Source organism: Pelobates fuscus, chromosome 1 (assembly GCF_036172605.1).
Source record: "Pelobates fuscus isolate aPelFus1 chromosome 1, aPelFus1.pri, whole genome shotgun sequence".
Taxonomy (NCBI): domain Eukaryota; kingdom Metazoa; phylum Chordata; class Amphibia; order Anura; family Pelobatidae; genus Pelobates; species Pelobates fuscus.
Window position 1 is genome coordinate 42325867 of NC_086317.1, and position 17789 is coordinate 42343655.

The 17789-nt window shown below is 35.9% G+C and overlaps 1 protein-coding gene across 1 annotated transcript in view; it reads left to right on the plus strand.

Annotated features, from left to right (window-relative positions):
* ADAMTS5 (ADAM metallopeptidase with thrombospondin type 1 motif 5) overlaps window positions 1-17460 on the plus strand; it is an 83210-nt gene extending 65750 nt beyond the window's left edge. The window contains exons 4-8 of the mRNA XM_063448234.1: window positions 4357-4640; window positions 6356-6539; window positions 9852-10027; window positions 11609-11784; window positions 15781-17460. Coding sequence (XP_063304304.1) covers window positions 4357-4640; window positions 6356-6539; window positions 9852-10027; window positions 11609-11784; window positions 15781-16342 — 1382 coding nt within the window. The 3' untranslated portion in view covers window positions 16343-17460. The remainder of the gene's footprint in view (window positions 1-4356; window positions 4641-6355; window positions 6540-9851; window positions 10028-11608; window positions 11785-15780) is intronic.
* The last annotated feature ends 329 nt before the right edge of the window (window positions 17461-17789 follow it).

Genomic DNA, 17789 nt, shown 5'->3' on the forward strand with positions numbered 1-17789 from the left:
ACTCAGGATAAACAGATTTGCATGATGGTTTTGTATTGCTAATGTAATGACCATAACATTACTGTTTTGACCTGAGAAAATGCTGTATATTTTAAATAATGCGACCATTGTTAATGTATGCAGAGTCGGTATGGATCAATTTGTTGGTACAGCGGTGACAAACATTGTATGCTATACATTATAAAGGATAGGATTACTGTTCATTAAACAAAATAGGAAGTGAACAATAATAACAGGTTCATTATGGAGTAAGGAGTTTATTGAGAAGTGGCAAACACCATATAGTGTGGTGCCATCCATTAAGCTCTTTATGTCACGTTGTATCAGCTCATGTTGACCACCTGCTACTTTGTTGGATACTGGAGGACCTGGGTTTCCCAGTTGCACAGCACTATGTTAAATTGGTCTCTTAGCTTCCCACAGTGCAGAGTGGCTTCTGATAAAGTCTGTAAGTTCAGAGAGGGTTGGCAACTTTTGGACTTGGGGCAAATTTCAACCAATGGCAGTTTTTTTGTTGTTGTTTTTTTTGTAATACTCACAGATTTCTGTTTGGATGCTACAGCTCAAGTTATATCCCACTGAGTCAGTCCAGACCTGGAGAGATTGGGGGCCACAAGCCAGAGCAAAAACCTATATAGCGAGACAGAGAGAGAGACAGAGAGAGTGAGAGAGAGAGAGAGAGAGAGTAGTTCAGGGAAGCATTCACTCCAATAGTCCACTAGTGACAGCTGTGGAACTCAGGTTCTGTCTATGGAGGATCCCAGGAGACCACACATGTGCAAGAGCTTCTGGAAGCTGAAACGCCAGGAGCCGCAGAAGGCCGGCATCGTGAAGATGGAGCGAGCTGCAAGGGACAGTTGCATGAAAACTCACCTCCACTGCTGCTACAGCCTCTTCCAATGACAAAGACCCCTAATTGACAGGTCCACTTAAAGCCATGATTAACATTTCAGTCCTATACATGGACATTTGAGAAAAATTCATGTTTAGGACTGAAGCATTGACAATGGATCAATATGAATTAAAACCTTGTATTTGAATGAATATTAAGTCCAGTGAGTGCTTACCTTAACTGCTGTATATTTTAATAGATTGGCTTTAGCATAGTGGCATTCATTTACTTTGAATCATGTGAAGAAACCTTGTATATTTTACAAATATATATTTATTAACAATTTACAGTATACCCTTCACTCCTGCCGAAATTAATTTCTTATGCTGGGTGCTAGATACTGGCCTGACATACAATTTGCACAAATGTATCTGTATTTACAGTCTTGTTGTACATTGTTGTTTATTCCTTCACATAGAAGTAATTGCAATGCTGTACAGAGATAAAATATATATCTGTTTTAGGGCCTCTTGGCGGAGCTTCTTGTGACTATGTCTCCCCACTTTCCTCTCAATCCATTCCTGAGAGACAAGACAGATTATTGCTGCATTATTACATTCCGCAGTACAATGCTGATGTCATTTTATTGTAAAAGACTTGGAAGCTTGTTGCTTTTGAAACATGTTCTCATTCACAGATACTCAGCATTGGCAATCCTGAGAGACTTATCACCTGATAAATATTCAGCTCAGTGTTTTATCCTACATGCTGGGCAAGACTAGGAAAAGAGTATTATAATTTTATTTTTTTTTTAACGTGGAGAATGTAATATAATGTTTTCAGTCTGGCAACGAAAACAAATAACTACTGATAAAAACAAACGGAGAGACGAATTCCTCAACAGAGTCAGAGGGTAGATGAGGTCACAGAGATTCTGTTTTGGAAATTACAGAGGTCTGTTTTAACATCGGTCTTTGTGCTTCTACCAACCGTCTGTTTTAATGTTCCGGTTTACAAGCTTGCCTTTTTTTTCCATAATGCCAACTACTCCTATTGAGTAGGAACCGCTTTTCAAAGCCAACAGCGGGCACAAGGGTATAAGTGTTAGCTGTTTCATTCCCACTGGACTGGTGCCAAGTTGAATTCTTTAAAAGCCATGGCCAGGCGACTTTGTAGAATTCCATAGAGGAGCTTGTTGAATTTCTACAATTCTTTTTTCTTACTAACAAAATGCTGACAGCCCTGAAACCCCATTTAGAAATAATTTGTTAAAACCAAGGATATGGAAAACATTAACACAGAATGAGTTGCTCAGCATGGTATTAACAATTTTGTTAGTATATGACCATAATAAGTATATTTATTATGGATTTTAAGTTTGCGGTCGGCAGGGTTTTTGCTCTCAATTCCCCCCCAAAAATGTTCAGCTTAACCCTTCAAGTAATTCCTTTGGTTTACTCATACTGTGATATTCAATATTTTAATTAATTTGTGATGTATCTAATGAAAGAAACTGCTTCTAAGTTTATTTTCTGGTCACATTTACTTTTGGTAAATCCGTTTAACCCCTTGTGTATTCTACAGGTTGCGGCATAATACCTCTTCATTTATGACACAGTCTTTGATCCTCTATGGATTAATCCCTTAACTTTTTAGTGTTTCAGGGGAGAAATCAGGAAATTACTTTTCATTTATTTAATCTAGGAGGCAAAAATTAACGTTAATTTGAATGCAGGACATTTTCTGCAAACCTGAATTCTGAATTGTACAGAATTAAAATCCAAATGTCAAAATTTAGGCTCAGCTAGCCAAGTTAGGACTTTTAAAGAAAAAAAGAGTTACCTGCGCACTAGCCCAACTCCCTATGCATATTTATATAAATGGAGGTTATTTAGTTACTCCATTGGCCATTAGATGTAAGCCCACCTGCCACGTCAAGGCAAACCTCTCAGGTGGGTCCTACACTAACAATTCACCTGGCTTCCTTCAGCTTCAGGCAAAGAAATCTCTAAAGAGACAGAGAGGGGTATTTTTCTAAACCCCTACATACTTATTAACCCTTAATAGGGGACACATGGGATGGGTGGCAGCATTGTAACATGGCTGTGTGATATACAAGTGAATATAAATACACAAAAATAAGTCCTGCGCTCAAACTCCCACTACTCATGGGTGGCAGCAACGACCATGGTACACATCAGCCCCGATATATACAAAACAAGCAAAGAAAAAAAAGAGCTATTTGCTCACTAGCAAAACTCCCTATGCATATTTAAATAAATGGAGGTTATTTAGTAACTCCATTGGCCATTAGATGTAAGCCCACCTGCCATGTCAAGGCAAACCTCTCAGGTGGGTCCTACACTAACAATTCACCTGGCTTCCTTCAGCTTCAGGCAAAGACATCTCTAAAGAGACAGAGCAGGGTATTTTTCTAAACCCCTACATACTTATTAACCCTTAATAAGGAACACATGGGATGGGCGGCAGCATTGTAACATGGCTGTGTGATATAAAAGTGAATATAAATACACAAAAATAAGTCCTGCGCTCAAACTCACACTACTCATGGGTGGCAGCAACGACCATAGTACACATCAGCCCCAATATATACAAAACAAGCAAAGAAAAAAAAAAGAGCTATCTGCTCACTAGCACAAATCCCTATGCATATTTAAATAAATGGAGGTTACTTAATAACTCCACTGGCCATTACATGCAAGCCCACCTGCCACGTCAAGTCTCATTTTATCATTCTCATGTTAATTTACAGAGATTTTTGTAAATATTCATATTACTAAAACTAAAACAGAAGTATTTTTGGTAAATTCTGACAACGTTCCAATGAGAGATAATATGAGTGATGGTCACATTTTGCTTTTGGTGAACATGTATGCCCATCCTTACTAATATGTCAATTAAATTTCGAGAGAATCTAAAGAGGAAATTCATATTGGAAGAGTATTTGCAACTTTCACAATCAGATGAATGTAAATAGTTTATAAAACACTTGAGAGTTCAGTGATGCCTTCAAAAAGTAATAGGAGTTCCAATATTTCTGTATATAAATGTGTACTGTCACTGAGAATAATAAATATAGGTCACATGGTTTTTAGTTCTTTTTTTGAGAGTTCTAATGTTCTAATGTTTTTCAATGTACTCTATTATTCTACTGGGCCTTTCTGTTATAATAAAAATAACATTGGCGACCTGAGTCTATCCCAAATAGCATGGACATGCATCCAATCTGCCAAATACAAATATTCACTTGGCTTATTTTATCTCTCTTCATAAGACGTATTTCCCATCATGCATTTTATGTAATTTTCCAATTGTTTCATCATGTTGTAGCATCATCAAGTTGTATCCTGTTTGGTTGTTGGTGTAAAAACCAGTATTGCAGATGTTTATTGTGTATTTTATTAAAGATCTCATGTCGGGTTGAACTCTTCTTTGATTCTGCTTATCTTTTTAAGTGATTTTAATATTTATACATTTTAAAATGGAATGGTGTGTCTTTTCAGGAAACTGTTTGCTAGACCAGCCAAGAAATCCAATCTTGGGACCTGAGGAACTCCCTGGGCAAAGTTACGATGCCATCCGCCAATGTAAGCTTGCGTTTGGGCCTACGTATACCGTGTGTCCGGGTATGGACGTTTGCTCTCGATTGTGGTGTGCTGTTGTTCGTCAAGGCCAGATGGTATGTCTAACAAAGAAACTTCCCGCTGTGGAGGGAACACCATGTGGAAAAGGAAGGATATGTCTGCATGGCAAATGTGTTGATAAAACCAAAAAGAAATATTACTCGGTATGTATGATAATGCATGATATTTGACACTGTTTAACATTTAATCCTACTGTTCCCTAATAAGCATAAATATTTTATGAGTACTGGAAAGGAGGTCAAACACAGGAGTCCCTTGTGTATGATTGACATATTTATTAAATCAAAGTGCATAGAAGTAAGGTCTCCTATTGAACACTTAACTTGGACTTTGGACCTGGGTGCAGTATTCTCAGTTATCCTACTGTGTGTGCAACCTATCTTCACACCTTATGTGGTCTCTAAATACAATCAGCAGTAGTTATAAATGAAGTTGAAGCTCATGCTGAGATTTGTGATAAATAAATATGAACAAGATTATCTTCAAATCTGTGAACATCTTGATCACACAGGGGCTCATTACAAAATCTCACCTTTAGTCAGAACAACACAGCCCCATATGGACCACGTACCTAACTGTCATGGAAACTGTTGAGTGAAATCAATATTGACTAATAAAAATTGCAGCTTGTTAGATGAATAAGCTAAGCAATTTTCCTTTGTACTTTTAAAACACGAGGTATGTTAGCTAGAGCCACTTACTGTCCATAACATGTCCAAGAGAGTAAAATAATAGGATGATGGCTTTACTCTGACATCTAAAAACATTTTTCTGCCAGTGCATTTCTATATTGAAAAGCACATGTTCATTCAACACAGTGGGAAACAAATGTAACCACTTATTCCAGTTAAGTAAAATATTTGTCAGACAGCGGGTGAGCCTGTATGTTCGGTACATTTTATCAAAGGTCCAACAAGGACAGTAGTTTTAGTAGTTTTAGATAGAACTTTTTGTATAGGGTTTATGTTTAGATGAACAATGGGTGTGCAATGGACTTTACCCTGCAAAGTTTCTCCAACACCTTCATCAGAATAGATGGAGGGGGAAAAGCTTAAAGGCCAGGACTGTCGGTCCATTGGAAGAACATTGCATTCATCTTCCAAGCCCCTTTTGCCCAAGTCCACATTGATTTCCATTACATCGCCCCTAAGAAAAATGGTGGATTTTCATCGCGCAAAGCAACACGCCAGGACTGTCCACTTACCAGCAATTCAGATATTGTTAAAGGTATTCCCCATTAGAATTGTAATGCATAATCCCTGAATCCTGGACCTCCATGGTCTTTAAAGATAGATTTAAGACCCACTCTCTTATTATTCCAGAGACAACAATCATGAAATGTCTCAGTCTGTTCTCGTCAGTGTCACCCATGCAGTTGTGCTCTGGGAGTACCATGTTCCATTCTGAGACCTTAGATGTAAATAAGTATCTGTCTGCTGGAAGCATGGGGAGAGTTGAATACATGATCCAGTCATTTTGCAGACAGTGTAAAAACATACAAATACTTGTTGTTGTTTTTTCTCAGAATGATAAAACTACAATCTTTTTTGTTGTTGTTTCGGACCAAGCACGAAATGTTTTCAATAGTATAGGCTAATATGTTTGTGGGGGAAAAAACTCAGTCCAGGTGTTTCCTAAAGAATTATTATTCTTGATTTTAAAAACAAAAATGAAAAAATGTCTTTTAGTCTTCTTCTTTGGACCATGTAGGCTATTACTAGGCACATCTGCCTCTTTCAGTTTATTAAACCATGTTCTTTCCAATATATAGGCTTGACATTTTAAAAATCAGTCTGTTCCTTTGTGTCTGTAAATTAAGTTAAGTAAATTAGTCTTATTTATCCTCTATATCTTACAGGTTTCAAGTCATGGTAATTGGGGCTCTTGGGGTCCATGGGGACAATGCTCTCGAACATGTGGTGGTGGAGTCCAGTTTGCATATCGCCATTGCAACAACCCAGCTCCAAAAAACAGCGGAAAGTACTGTATAGGAAAGCGAGCTATCCACCGTTCATGTAATGTTACCCCTTGCCCATCTAATGGTAAGGAAATAATATTAAGAGTTCATTGACCTTGATTGTACACTGTCATCTATTTGAAAGCGAAGTGAAAAAAAAAATGAAGCGTTGTATTAGGTTGGGAACTAAAGCCAAATTATCAAAATATGACTGAAAGACCTCCATTAATATTTTTGGATAAACTTTTTAAATGATTTAATATTTTGAGAAAGATTTTAGTATTTTGATATTATTTGTATATTGATATATATTTATATATATTTTCATATATTTATATTTTGAAAACATTATTTAAAAAGCTTATCAAAAATATTAGATCATTTGAAAAGCTGAACCAAAATCTTTAATTTTTTTTTTTACATTTGTCAGTGCCCAAAGTATTTTTCATTTTGTTTTCTCCACAAAATGTTGTGCCAAATAAAGTTGCTTATTTTTATGTTTTTATTTTTTGCAAGGTCCATCTATATATATATATATATAGATGGACCTTGCAAAAAATATATATATTTACACATACATATATACACTGCCTGACCAAAAAAAAAAAAAGTCACACACTAATATTTTGTTGGACCACCTTTTGCTTTGGTTACAGCATGCATTCGTTGTGGCATTGTTTCAATAAGCTTCTACATTGTCGCAAGATTTATTTCCGTCCAGTGTTGCATTAATTTTTCACCAAGATTTTGTATTGATGGGAGAGTCGGACCACTGTGCAAAGCCTTCTTCAGCCCATCCCAAAGATTCTCAATGGAGTTAAGGTCTGGACTCTGTGGAGGCCCATCCATTGTGAAAAGGATGTCTCATGCTCCCTGAACCACTATTTCACAATTTGAGCCTGATGAATCCTGGCATTGTCATCTTGGAATATGCCTGTGCCATCAGGGGAGAAGAAATCCATTGATGGAATAACCTGATCATTCAGTATATTCAGGTAGTCAGGTGACCTCATTCTTTGGGCACACAATGTTGCTGAACCTACCCCTGACCAACTGCAGCAACCCCATATCATAGCAGTGCCCCCATAGGCTTGTACAGTAAGCACTAGGCATGATGGGTGCATCACTTCATCTGACACTCTTCTTACTCTGATTTGCCATCACTCTGGAAAAGGGTAAATCTGGACTAATCAGACCTTCTTCCATTGCTCCAGAGTCCAATCTTTATGCTCCCTAACAAATGGAAGCCTTTTTTTCTGATTGTCCTCACTAATTAGTGTTTTTTTTCGGGCTACACAGCTGTTCAGTGCCAATCCCTTGAGTTCCCTTTGCATTTTGCAAGTGGAAATGCTCGTAATTTCACTATTAAACATAGCCCTGAGTTCTACTGTTGTTTTTCTACGATTTGATTTCACCAAACGTTTAAGTGATCACCAATTATCATCAATTAGGATTTTTTTCCGACCACATTTCTTCCTCGATGACGATGGTTCCCAACTATCCTTCCAGTTTTTAATAATGTGTTGGACAGTTCTTAACCCAATTTTAGTAGTTTCTGCAATCTCCTCAGATGTTTTCTCTGCTTGAAGCATGCCAATGATTTGACCGTTCTCAAACAGACTCAAATCTTTTCCACGACCACGGGATGTGTCTTTCGACATGATTGTTTTAGAAATGAGAAGCTACTCATTGCATCAGTTACGGTTAAATAACTTGTCGCCAGCTGAAAGATAATCGCCCATGCAGTAACTATCTCTTACCTGTTTTGCTTAGTTAAATCCAGGTGGCGACTTTCTTTTTGGCCAGGCAGAGAGAGAGATAGTGTGTGTGTGTGTGTGTGTGTCAGGAGGCGTTAAATAGGAAATATACCACAGTATGTGTTTTGCATCGAGCTATCTTATTTAGCTACTGAGCTCTTTTATAAACTATTTGTCCGACATGGTAGTTAGAAATTTTCCACTAACACAGGGCAATCCCAAAACAAGTAAAAACACAAATACAGAAACAGCTAAAATAGTGTAATTATTATTTATTTTAGAGTCTATATAAAAATGTGCTTTCAATCTGACATCACTACTGCATTCCAATTGTGAATTCTCAAACATTTTCTACCACATTACATCAACGCCAGAAGAAATACCAGAAGAAACCGAATTATTCTGTTTTTTCCAGACTTGTAAAAGATTCCGTTATTCCACAATTTAATGATGCCAAGAGCATCTCACTCAATGCCACACAGATGAAACTGATACAGTGTTGTTGTCATGGAAGTGTGCACCTGCATGAAACAACAGGGTTTCTCCGTCAGTCGTCATGTGCAAAACTACTGCTTCTCTTGACACATTCTGTGGTCATTTAATGTCCAAACTCACGTTGATAGTGAAAAATGCACACAGAGATTTAAAGGACAACTGTTATGAAATTTTCACAAGTTTATTACATTTAATGAAACTTAAAGGAGGTGTAGGCAAATTTTGGAACTCCAGATGTTGTGAACTACATCTCTCCTAATGCTTTGCCAACACTATGACTGTAAGAGCATTTAGGGAGATTTAGTACACAACATCTGGAGTGATGAAGGTTGCCTACACACCATCACAACTTCACTGAATGAACACATCGGGGTTTAATCATTTCGTGCTCTGGATTGTAAGATCGTTTGAGCAGGGTCCTCATCAACCTATTATTCCTGTAACATGTTGTAATTGTCTCATTTATTGTAAAATTCCCCCCTACATATCATTGCAAAACACTGCGGAATAAGTTGTCGCTAAATAAATGCCAATAATAATAATAATAAATGTTTAGAGCTAACCCCTAAAGGTAAGCCACCATCAGGGACGGCCTGCCACCATAACAAATAAATGGCAATACAATTCTTGTGATGCCCAGTGGAGCCTTTTAATGATTTTACTTTTTTAAATGAAGTATAATTATTTTGTATGGCTAAGCAGATATGTTGGATCATATAACACTATTATCTTACCAACTGCTGCTCAACCTTATTGCTCTGTGTGCTCTGTGTGAACCTGTAGCAGCATGTAGTTTAGTTAGCAGTAGAGTCTAATCCAATAGGCTGGTTGGCAGTGAAACTTTCTAAAAAAAAAAAGGAAAATATCAAATAATCCACTCAGGATCATAAGTAAAGAGATATTATGCGGCAACTTGTAGATTACATAAAGAGTTAAACTGATTTACCAAATGTAGAAGTGCCATGGGATCTTTTATTTACTAAAAAAAAAAATTGGTTATATGTTTGTTAAAATTTTCACTCGTTGGAAATCAATATTTGCATCTAGACAGGGAATGTGTTAAGCAATTATATGAGTAATGGGAAAAAAAATTATATAATGTAAAAAATACTTAAAATTGCATTTTTTACATTTTAATTCCTTAGCTAAATCCTTCCGACAGCAGCAGTGTGAAGCACGAAATGGCTATCAATCTGACGCAAAAGGTGTGAAAACATTTGTTGAGTGGATTCCTAAATATGCCGGCGTTCAGCAAGGAGATGTGTGCAAGCTCATATGCCAAGCTAAAGGAACTGGTTATTATGTTGTTTTTTCACAAAAGGTGATTTAATTCAGATTTTAATTTGTCTTAATTTGTTGAGTTTCAAAGAGCTGCATTAAGACTGCATCACTCCACTGTTGAATAAAAATAGACAAATGTACATACATTTATACATTTTATATAAAAATAATAAATAAATATATATATATATATATATATATATATATATATATATTCACACAACGAATATGGGAACAGACAAAAGATTAGAGAATCTCAGTAGCATGCCTTTCTGTAAATGCTCAGGTCTCAAAATAGTTTTCGCTCACTTGTGCCATTACAGAGAATACCTATACCACTTGAATATCAGTCTGATCCCACCCATAAGGGCAGTCCAAATACTGAAATGCCAGTAAGTTCCATCTGCATGATATACAGCAATCCTGGAGGATAATTTCAGCCTTCTTTGGGCTTCATCAGCGAGGTGTAGCTGATACCCCTCTAGGCACAGTGAGCATGGAGTGCACGTCTAGATTACCCTTTTAACTTGGGAGAACCAAGTTAGTGTAACAAAAACAAATAATATGATAACCCTGAGTTTAGAGGAACTCAGTAGCTTGCACTTCAGTAAATCCCCGATTAGGTCTCAAAATAGCGTTTGCTCACTTGTGCTATTACAGAGTGAAGCTATACCACTTGTATATCAGACTGATCCCACCCATAAAGGCAGTCCCATCCATAAGGGCAGTCCAGAACTGAAAGGCCAGTAAGTTATATCTGCATGAGAGATACAGCAACCTTGACTGATCATTTCAGCCTTCTTTGGACCTTATTAGTGAGGTGTAGATGATACCATGCTAGGCACAGTGAGCACTGTGACCTCCTCTGGATTACGATTTTAACTACAGGAGAGTCAAGTTAGCACAACAAAAACAAAGAATATAAGAACTGAGATTTTATATATATATATATATATATATATATATTATACAATCCACGTGAAGGATTTGTGTAAATGCACTCTGTAGACTGGATATAGACTGCAGATAGACTGCATTTACACAAATAATTTGTGTGCAACCTTCCTTGGATTGTGTACATTGACCCAAAGTTCAGCACTAAGGTTATACCAACAAGAGAAATGGAGTGTTTTTTGTTGTATAATATATAAGTATATATGTGATGTTTATTTGTTGGCAGAGAGTTATGGGCTTTGTAGTCCATCAACTGTTGGATAGCCAGTTTTGATACCTATGGTCCAAAAATGATTTAGTGATAATTAATCCCAGATGTTGGCAACAGATGCAAGGTGCCTCTGACATTTCAGTAAGAAGCACAGTGTAAAATCTTGCATATGACTGGAAAATTGACATTACTCAAGGGAATATAGATGTGTTTTTGACAACTTCTGTGACAATTTTGATAAGTGAATTGTACGCTACCACTGAAGATTTTGATGGGAAAATCAATCAGCCTTAAAAGTGCCATTTTTTTTTTTTAAATAACAAAAATTATGAAACTTTACTTTTACTGGAATGGCTGATTTTAATGCCCGTGTCACAAGCCATTTCCATGTCGAAATGTTAGGTTCAAGTTTTTTATATCAATAGTAAAGCTCTTTTCCTTTCTTTTCTTTTGCAGGTTACCGATGGCACTGAATGTAGACCTTACAGTAATTCTGTCTGTGTAAAGGGAAAATGTGTTCGCACTGGTTGTGACGGGATAATCGGATCCAAACTACAGTTTGATAAGTGTGGAGTTTGTGGAGGGGACAATTCCAGCTGTACAAAAGTTATGGGCACTTTCACAACTAGAAGGTATTACACATTCCATGCAACTAAGTCAATGTTGTTGTCTGTTTGGAGGACGGAGAACCTTTCTGACATGTTTCTGCAATTGGTCTTCTAAATCTTCTTCTCTTCCACCAGTCTGTCTGATGCAAGGAAAACATTCTTTCCTTTTAAGCAGAAAAAGAATCTGAGAGTTTAAGAGTTCTTTGGCTAGATTCTATTTCAAAGCAGTATTTGTTAATTGTGCTAAGCACATAACATCACATTGTGAGCTTGCCTATAATCAAATTTAAACTAATGAGGTTAGATAGACTCGCTCATTTTTAGATCAAACTGCGAGGAGGCCAAATCAAGCTTGAAACCCTCTAGAACAGAACTTTCTCAAAAAGTACTTTATATGCAGAGTAGAAGGCAGTTTATTTTCTGCAACACCTCTTCTCTGCAGCCCATCCCAACCACTGAACCATCTGACTCTGATGGAAGACTGAGTGCTTCTAATGGAAAAATGCAATTTTAAAATGAACAAAAGTAAACATACCTTCTTCTTCCAGCAAAATTTTTTCTTTCCAATTGACTTCCAGTGCATGCACTAGCGACACTGCAGGTATGTTTAAATTGCTGCAGCATTCAAACCAATCCGAGGGCAATGGAGTGTCACTAAGCTTTCCTGAAGTTTAAATAATGCAGTATAAAAGACTACTGCGTACGTATTGAAAGTAAGCGGAATGTTAAAGGCGAAAGATAAAATAATACCTTTGTTTCAAAACTCCTAATAAGTAAACAGACAAGTCAAGTTTGCCTGTTCATAGGTCCAGGCTAGCAGAAGACAGCCTTTCAAACGTCTGAGGAAGGCTGCCTGGTCGTTGAGGGGAAAGTAGTTCCTTAAAATCGGTGGTGCCAAGATTGAATGTTACCGCGATTAATCAAATCAAATAAATATTTGCTTGCGTTTAACATCCTGCTTGGATTTTGTTTCCATTACAAAAAGTGAGTCGTTAAATCTATTTTGAAGTGCCTCCAAGCTTACTGATTTATGTCTGTGATGGTCCACAGATGTAGAAGGAAAGAGCAATATTTATCTGATAAATCCTTGCTGACCATTTTGTTGTGCATTATTATAAGCAACTTCATGTCCAATTTCCACTTTCACTGAAAGATAATTCCCATAAAAGTAGGCATTTAAAAGCTGGATATATTAAATCGCAAACCAATTAGTGTAATCAGTTTTCTAAATGCTAATCAAATGCTTGTTTGAAGGCAAATGGAACATGTTTTTTCATCTATTAAGAAATTAAATCAATGACATATTTTTACCATAAAGACAGTTTGGTTTCTCTCTTCTCTAACAATGCACAATTAATAGACTGCTGATTACAATTTCTCTATCAACATTAAACCAACAGTTACACTAACTGCGGTGTTTTGTTCAAACCTCAAGATCGCAGGCTTGATTATCTGAAACCTTCCAAGATCATGTAACATAACATCTGTACCCCACAACACACTTAGAAAAAATATATATATATTCCAGAAAAATATCTTCCTGTTATAATTCATTGACCTTACTAAATTTAAAGGAGAACTATTACTTTCAGGAGGTTTATGTTTACCCCTTTCTAAGTTGCAAATATATTTTTGTGATGTCTGAAAACTAAAATTAAATGTAGAAATCCACATTTTTATCCTGAAACGTGGTGCTTCCATGTTGGCTCCTTTTCAATCATTATCATAAATGCAGTGCTTTTCTGATGCTGAATATGGTGAATGAGACAAAACTGGAACAATTTTGTCTGTTCTCTTCATTTGCATCTTCATTTGCATAGTTTGCCCTGGCTGTGCCTGAACTGAACTAGATTGTGATATCACTTGCTAAATATATAGTATACATTGTAAAAGAAAAATGAGCATTGCATTAAAAAAAAACAACAACGTTAAAACAAGTTAAAAGTGAATATAAGAAAAAAATAAGGTTTCACTTAAAGACAAACTCTTATGTGTGTAAGTATCACATCCCAAGTTATAAGTGATTTTCAATGTTTTTTTTCAATGGTGTAATTTTCATAGAATTGATTATAAGGGGATGAGACACAGCATGTTGCATCAGTTATATGGTCATAGGTATAAATAATAAGACAACGTAATTTCTACTTAGTCTTAGTATGTCTTTTGACTCTATTGGAATTTCAGTGAAATTCCAACACAGTGAATGTGAGTATTTAGTAGATATTTTATCTTTATTACATACTCATTTTGGATTGTAGGTTGATTGTGGGATGATAGAGCCAATTTAACTTACATTGTCTATTTGTAAAAGAAAGGGGCAGAAAGGACCAGTCGACTAATCTAAGCTAATTATAAAGAACTAAAACACAAATTTGCTAATTATAATCTAAAATAGCAAACTTCTAACGTTCACCAAAATATATTTAGTCTGGCAGTTATGGGCATCATTTAGCAAATTCACTGTTTATTGAATACACATGTAATAGTTTAAATATTATTTGACGTAATAATTGCATACGCTACAAAGTTTCATTCTATTAATTAGAATGGAAAACATATTTCAAAGGGGGACTTTTCTATCAAGGGAGTTGGCTTCATCACTTACCAGAATGAACATGTTAATTAGTTGAAATAAAAATGATAATAAAACAAGACTATAAAGGATTGTTTTAGCATGATAAATAAATAAATGCTCAAATAACTTCTTTTACAAAAACGTCTCAGACGTCTCAGACATGATGGAAGTAAGTCTATAATTTAAAGCCTGTCTTTTCTAATAAAATTCAAAGATTTCCACTAAAAGCATTCCTTTTGTACTTACTCCAATCAGAGGTTAGTGCAGTCACTCATTCTGAAATCTTGCTATTTTATTATGTGGTTGTATGTCATGTATGCTAAAAGCATCTAAATGAATTAGACTGTAAACCTACTTCAGTGATCTTGTAACACAAATATCAGGCATTAATAGGTAGGCAGTCTCCATTGAATACAAAACAAAATATACAGAACATTGTTTTCTGTACAGATTTATTTGCATAAAGTGACATAAGCAATTACATTGTTAATGTAATTAATATGAATATTACACATACATAATAATAGCAAAATAATAATAAAATATTAATAAAATAGTAAAAATTATATACATAACAGTCCTAATTTGACAAACAGGTTAGGACAAAAATCAGAGTAGGATTTGACAGGTAAATAACGTATTTGTTTGTTAATTGTTTGTAATTTGGTTAAAGGGAAACTATAGTGCTATAAAAACAAAGTTGTTTTCCTGGCTCTATAGCTGATGCCCCTCGGTGCTAGTTCAGGCTCTGCCTCTGCTCCTCCCCCAATGACATTAGCTGGCAAAGGGGACCTAATGTGCATGCATGGCTATGGCCGCACTCGCATTAGAACTTCCCCCATAGGAAAGCATGTAGAATGCTCTACTAGGGGGATTGCATCACTCTGGAAGTCCTCATGCATAACGTGAGGACATCCAGTGTTAGTTAGGCTACCAAAAGTAGACAGCCACTAGAGGTGGAGTTAATCTTCATAGGTACTTATTGCAGTTTATTAAAAACTGCAATATTTACATTTGCAGGATTAAGGGACTTAGGACACTGCACCCAGACCACTTCAATGAGCTGCAATGGTCTGGGTGCCTATATTGTCCCTTTAATTGGGGGGACATTGAGAATTCTGTGTCTATAGCTAGTCTTGATATTAATCCTGTCTATTCCATACCCTTCTATGATCTAAACTGCAGAAAGCAACAGTACCTTAATAGGGTCAGCAACAAAGTCAGAATTGCATTAGAAAACTATTAAAAAGGTATCCAATTCAAGAGCTCACTTTCTACTAAGCTACTGGTATTACAATAAACATTATTCTGACATGATGATGTTAAACTATTTAAAATGCAATATGTTACTGCAGCTAATTTTCGTTAAATGTATATGTTTTGTTTTTATGAGGACCCTACAGTTTAATATGAGTAACATTAACAAGTAACCTTTTATCTTTCAGTAAAGGGTATACTGATGTGGTGAAGATTCCAGAAGGTGCTACACATATCAAGGTTCGCCAGTACAAAGGCAAAGACCAGACAAGGTTCACTGCGTACCTGGCATTAAAAAAGAAAACAGGAGAATATATTATAAATGGTAAATACATGATATCTACATCAGAAACTATCATCGAAATGGATGGTTTTGTTATGAACTACAGTGGCTGGAGTCATGCCGATGACATGTTGCATTCGATGGGACACTCTTCCACAAAGGAGCCTCTTGTAGTACAGCTCCTTGCAACGGATGCTAGTAAACCAATAGATGTGCGTTACAGTTTCTTCGTACCTGCGAAAGAAGCGCTTACCACAAACAGCATAAACAACATAAACAATGTAGTTCCAAAGATAACACAGCCACAGTGGGTGACTGGACCTTGGCTCTCATGTTCTAGAACATGTGACACTGGCTGGCATACCAGGACTGTCCAATGTCAAGATGGACATGGGAAATTAGCGAAAGGGTGTCTTCTGTCTCAGAGACCTTCGGCATTTAAGCAGTGCTTGTTGAAAAAGTGTTAACCAAAGGATTTACCATGTCTTAAACCACACAGTACTGTAGTACTGTTTTACAGTAAACATAGTAAGACATATGTAAGTTAGTATGGTGGAATTCTACCAAAACGACTCAAGTGCTATACGGTATTTGGGGTATAGAAGAAGACATTGATGTAAAACATGTGCTGCATTAAGTCCATTTGACCTGTGCAACCCTCAATACCAAGAGGATTATTGCAAAAAAAATCACGCATTGGAGGTTCCTGGGATATTTCAAGTAATCCCTCTTATGTCACCTACCTCTTGCAAAGAACACCTTAAGGAATATCTTTTAACTTGTTCTTGTGGATGGCATGCAGTAGGTTATAATTGTGGTGTTTTTTTGTAAATATATGTCATTTGATGTGTCCATACTTTATTTAAGCACAGTGACTGACCAAAGTATTACTGCAGCTGCTCTAACCAACTGTGTTCTGGCTGTAGATATTTACTGGAAAACAAGAGCTTGCTACTCTTTATTAACTGATCGTTTTTACAAAACAAACAAAAAAAAAACGAAAGAAAAAAAAAAGAGTACCACAACAATGAATGTGAGACAGCAGATTTTCATTATAGAAAGTGTGATGCCTTTCTTAAGGACTTTTCTAAATTTCCAATCAGAGTTACATGTAAGTGGACTGGAAAAAAAATTACTTATAATGGCATCCAAAAAAAAGCAAAACTGCCAAGTGATTGCTGTAAAACATCTGACAGTGGTGGTGGTGGAGCTTCATAAAAATAGTGCTTGGGTGGGAAAAAGCAAACAATTTATTTTTATGGTGTTGAATTTAACTTAGTGCAGATACATTGTTGAACAACAAATAACATAACAAAGATTTGTAGTTCAATCATTTCTATCATGGAGGAAGTTCTACACCACCATTTTTAATAGTCCTGATGTACATTGAACATCGAGGTATATACATATCTTTTGTGCTGAAATAGTTACATATTTTTATACTAAAGGATCCAGTACTGGTATTTGTTTTTCTGCAGATAATACTGTGTTATTATTGGTGAATCGTGGGTTACAGAATCCATGTGTTGTTTTCTTGTCTACCCAAACATGCCCAAAAATCATAGGTAAAGCCAACTACTTTCCATGAAAAGAACATACTTTTTGATTAAAAGATTATCCTATACATAAAAGTATTCACTAAACTTGGAATTTGGATGAATGACAGTGGAATAACTTCTCCAGAACTATTGGTTTAATAAATAATAAAAAAAAAATAAAAAAAATAATAATTTAAAAAAAAAATTAAATAAATAAATATATTCACATTTTTTTTTTTTGCTTTTACAATTTATTTAGGGATGAAATTTTATTAAATGTAATTTTCCTTGTTATGTCAGAGTTTTACTGAAAACCTGACAGATAATAATGGACCAGTCTAATGCTTCTCAAAGAAAAATGTTGGCACCTTGACAA